This window comes from Neopelma chrysocephalum, unplaced genomic scaffold (genome assembly GCF_003984885.1).
Source record: "Neopelma chrysocephalum unplaced genomic scaffold, ASM398488v2 Primary Assembly neopelma1_80b, whole genome shotgun sequence".
Taxonomy (NCBI): domain Eukaryota; kingdom Metazoa; phylum Chordata; class Aves; order Passeriformes; family Pipridae; genus Neopelma; species Neopelma chrysocephalum.
In genome coordinates, this window is record NW_020897742.1 from 3,371,739 (window position 1) to 3,375,278 (window position 3,540).

Genomic DNA, 3,540 nt, shown 5'->3' on the forward strand with positions numbered 1-3,540 from the left:
GTCGCTGAGCGTGTCGTCCCCGGAGCTGCTGCTGCTGGCCCGGCTGTCCCCGGCGGGGCGCGGCGAGCGGCCGCCCCGCGGAGCCCCACCGCCCGCCGGGGCCGCCGCCGGCGCCTCCCGCTTGTTTACGGGGAAGGGGAACACCACGGCCGGGTCTACGCACTCGGGCACGGCGCCGCCCAGCTCCGCGCGGCCGCTCCCGGCGGCGGGGCCGCCCGCGGGCCCCGGGGGTGGCGGCGGGGCGGCGGCGGCGGGTGCCTTGCTCTGCAGCTTCTCGCTGACCGCCCGCTCCAGCTTCTCGCGGGCGGAGAAGCCGCTCCACATGCAGTCCTGGATGATGATGGAGTTGAGATTGTTGGTCACGCCGGGCCCCGTCTCGAAGAAGTCCCCTCCGTCCGCGCCGCCCCACAGGTCGGCCTCGGGGGGCAGCAGGAGTAGCTCGGACGCCCAGTCCAGGGGATCGGTGGGGCGGCAGCCCCCCAGGGCCGCCCCTCCCCACGCCACCGGGCCCCCCCCCGGAGGGTGCTCCTGGAGCCCGGCCCGGCTGGGAGACAGGGGAGGGGTGGGCAGTAGCTCAAACTTTTTCCAGATGTCCTCGCCGGGGGGAGCGGAGTCCGGCCCGCACAAATAAAAATCATCTTCGTCTGGATAGAAACAGGGCTGCAAAGAGTCGAACTCGAGATCGGGGTTTTTACTGACCATTCCTGGCATTACGGGTCTCTTTTTTGCTGATCCTTGGGTCGGGCAATGGTTTCAAAGACAGGTTTTATAGGTATTTCCACCAAGGGGAAGAAGAAAAGAGGTTCTCCCAAGACCTGAAACTAAACCAAAAAAAAAATAATCCACAATTAAAATACGAATTCAGAAGCAGCCAAGACCGTGACTCCCTCCTAACGGAAGGGAAAAAAAATAATAATCCCACCATCAATAGCAAGGCAGAGGGAGCCTTCAGCAAGTTGAGAAAAAAAATGCATCTCACACACCTTTCCTCCCGACTCAAGATACTGAAAGCAAAGCGCTCAGGTAGTGCTCCCCCGTGCAAGCCTGCCCCGCCGCTCCGCGGGAACACAAACCCAGCCTGTGCTCATAACCCTCGCCTGCTCTCCCCAAACCGCTTCAAACGCTCAAAACTGCAGAGTAACTACAGACAGATGCATGGCTTTGATACCGTAATCTCTCCAGAAAGGCTTCTTAATATGCCAGCAAAAGTAGAGGAAGTTTACTCCTTTTGTCATCTGCGGAACAGTGCAAAGGGGAGAGGAGAAGGATGCAAAAAAGGGGGCGGAGGGGCTCTTTGCAACTTCGCAAATCGCCAGTTCACTCACTCAAAGCGAGCCAGCGAAATCCGCACACAACCCACGGGGGGAGGGGGGAGAGGAGGGGAAATCCAGCAGCAACAGAAATTATCAACCTTATGTAATAATCTCACGCACAAAATGCATTAAAACCACCCCGGCGCCACCAACAAAGCCTCCTGATTTGCCAAGAAGGCACGGGAAGTTTTTCTCCCCCTTTTTCCTGCAACAGCGAGGTTGCAAGGACAACAACTCTGCTCATTTTGCCACTTCATGCACTCAAACCTCCCGCAAACACACCAGCTCTCCAGCTCTCTCACTCCGGGGAATGCACGCTGCTGCCCTTACCTCGGCCGGACCCCCCACTCACTACCCGCGGCCATTCAACCACTGCCCCATTCCTCTGCCGAGAGCTCCGTTGCATCAGACATTAAAAAAAACACACACACAAAAAAAACCCCCAACAACAACAACAACAACAAAAAGGCTTAAAGTCCAAAGAAGCCAGTCAGCGTTTCCATTCAGTTTGGTAAAGGTACCGCGAAGGGAAATCGTTCTGCTGGGTTCACAACAGCTGACGCTGAAACGGAGACCAAAAGAGGGGGAAGAAAAAATCCTTGAAAAGCCTTATGATGAAACGCCGAGAAACGCGCCCGGCTCGGCTCAGCTGCGCTCCCGCCCCGCCCCCTGAGCGCCTCCAGGACTGTGCATTTTTCTACTAGGGAAATACATTAAACCGTTTAAAATGCAAAGCAGTAAAGAGGCACCTACAAAACACTGGCGATCTCAATGCGACAGCTCTAAACCAAAACACAAATATCCTCCAGGATTTCCTTCTGCTCAGTGAGAACCCCGTTCACGCTCCGCTCTGCCCCTGCGCTCCCCTTCCCGCCCCATCCTCCTCTCGGCAACTCAAACGCGATGGAGAATTGGATTTATTTGACTGGGGTTTTGTCCTGCAGCCCAGAGCCTGCAGCTTCCTCTTCTTACCTCCTTGGTGATGGTGGTGGGTGTGTGAGGGGGAGGAGTGGCGGGGGGAAGGAGAGAGAAAAAAAAAGGCAGCTGATGGTGTCTGTGGCACTTTCCGCGCCCGCCCGCCGGCCCCCGCGGCCGCCCCGGCCTCCGCATCCACCCTCTGCTCGCAGACAGATGACTGTCACTGCCTCGCTTTGAAGCGGCTGGATATTATTAACCCCTCCAAAAGGCAATAAAAAAATCGGTAAAAACCCTGACACACTCAGGAAGGAGCGCTTGGAAACAGGGGGAGAAAGGCGGGAGCGACGGCCCTGCCCCCCCTCCACGCGCGCAGGGCGGGACCGCGCGTTTGGCGCCAAAAGCCCCGTTTGCTCTTTATCCTCCGGGAGGGCGCTCGGATGTCCCAGGGCCAGCCCTGCTGAGCCCCCCAGTCCCTTGTGTACTCTATACTCCCCGCTCCCCCCCGGCCCCGAGCTCGGGGAAAACGTCGCCTCCGGAGCGGTGTCCCCCCGGCACCCGCCGCTGCGACCTCGCGCGCAAACACCCGGGGCAGTTGAAAATAAATAAACAAGTCGGGGCTGAGGGAAGTGGCTGGGCGAGAGAGCCACTCCGACTCGGGGCTCTGAACATGATCAGTAGCACTCGCCCTGCAGCGATCGCCTCCCCGCAGGCGAGCGGGGCTCTCACGCCGCCGCTGCCGCGGGCGCGCTGTCGGGGCCGGACCCGGGCAGGCGGGCGGGGGGGCGGACAGGCCCGGCCAACCCCGCTCTCAGCGCTCCCGGGTCCGCACCGGCACCCGGACCGGGATACGGCGGGAGCCGCCCGCGTTCCGCTGCCGACGGCGACACCTTGCGGACGAACGGCGCGAACAGCGGCGCTCCTGGCGCTCCCGGCGCCCCCGCGCATTCCCCCGGCGGCGGCACCCACCGCTCTCTCGCTTCCTCCCCCACGGCGCGGGGCCGCGGGACGGGACGGGGCAGGACGGGATGGGACGGGACGCGGCGGCACGGGACGGGAGCACGGCGCTTCCCTCGGCGGTGGGCGGCAGCGGGCGCTGGTACGATCCCGGTCTCGCCGCCGCTCGGGGCGGTGCCTCCTCGCTCATAGGCTGCAGGTTGAGGCGGGGACTGGGCGTCGCTCGCAGCAGCCGGTGGTGGCGGGCGGTCGCTTTGTGTGCGGCGGCGGTGGGGCTGCCTCCCCGGCCCGCCTTGGTGAGGGCGAGCCCGGGCTCTTCAAACCCGGTGGGCACGGCAGTGAAAGAGCGAGCTGG

The 3,540-nt window shown here is 62.2% G+C and overlaps 1 protein-coding gene across 6 annotated transcripts in view; it reads right to left on the minus strand.

Annotated features, from left to right (window-relative positions):
- Window positions 1-3,238, minus strand: part of MYCN (MYCN proto-oncogene, bHLH transcription factor) — a 5,970-nt gene extending 2,732 nt beyond the window's left edge. The window contains exons 1-2 of one of the 6 annotated variants that reach the window (XM_027690348.1): window positions 3,198-3,238; window positions 1-821 (exon numbers count right to left, since the gene is read on the minus strand). In XM_027690348.1, coding sequence (XP_027546149.1) covers window positions 1-711 — 711 coding nt within the window. In that variant the 5' untranslated portion in view covers window positions 712-821; window positions 3,198-3,238. Of the gene's footprint in view, window positions 871-1,168; window positions 1,282-1,643; window positions 1,899-2,066; window positions 2,250-2,285; window positions 2,702-3,197 lie in introns of those variants that run through there. The other 5 variants (XM_027690347.1, XM_027690351.1, XM_027690346.1 and 2 more) reach the window with 5 other exon arrangements.
- Between the last annotated feature and the right edge of the window lie 302 nt (window positions 3,239-3,540).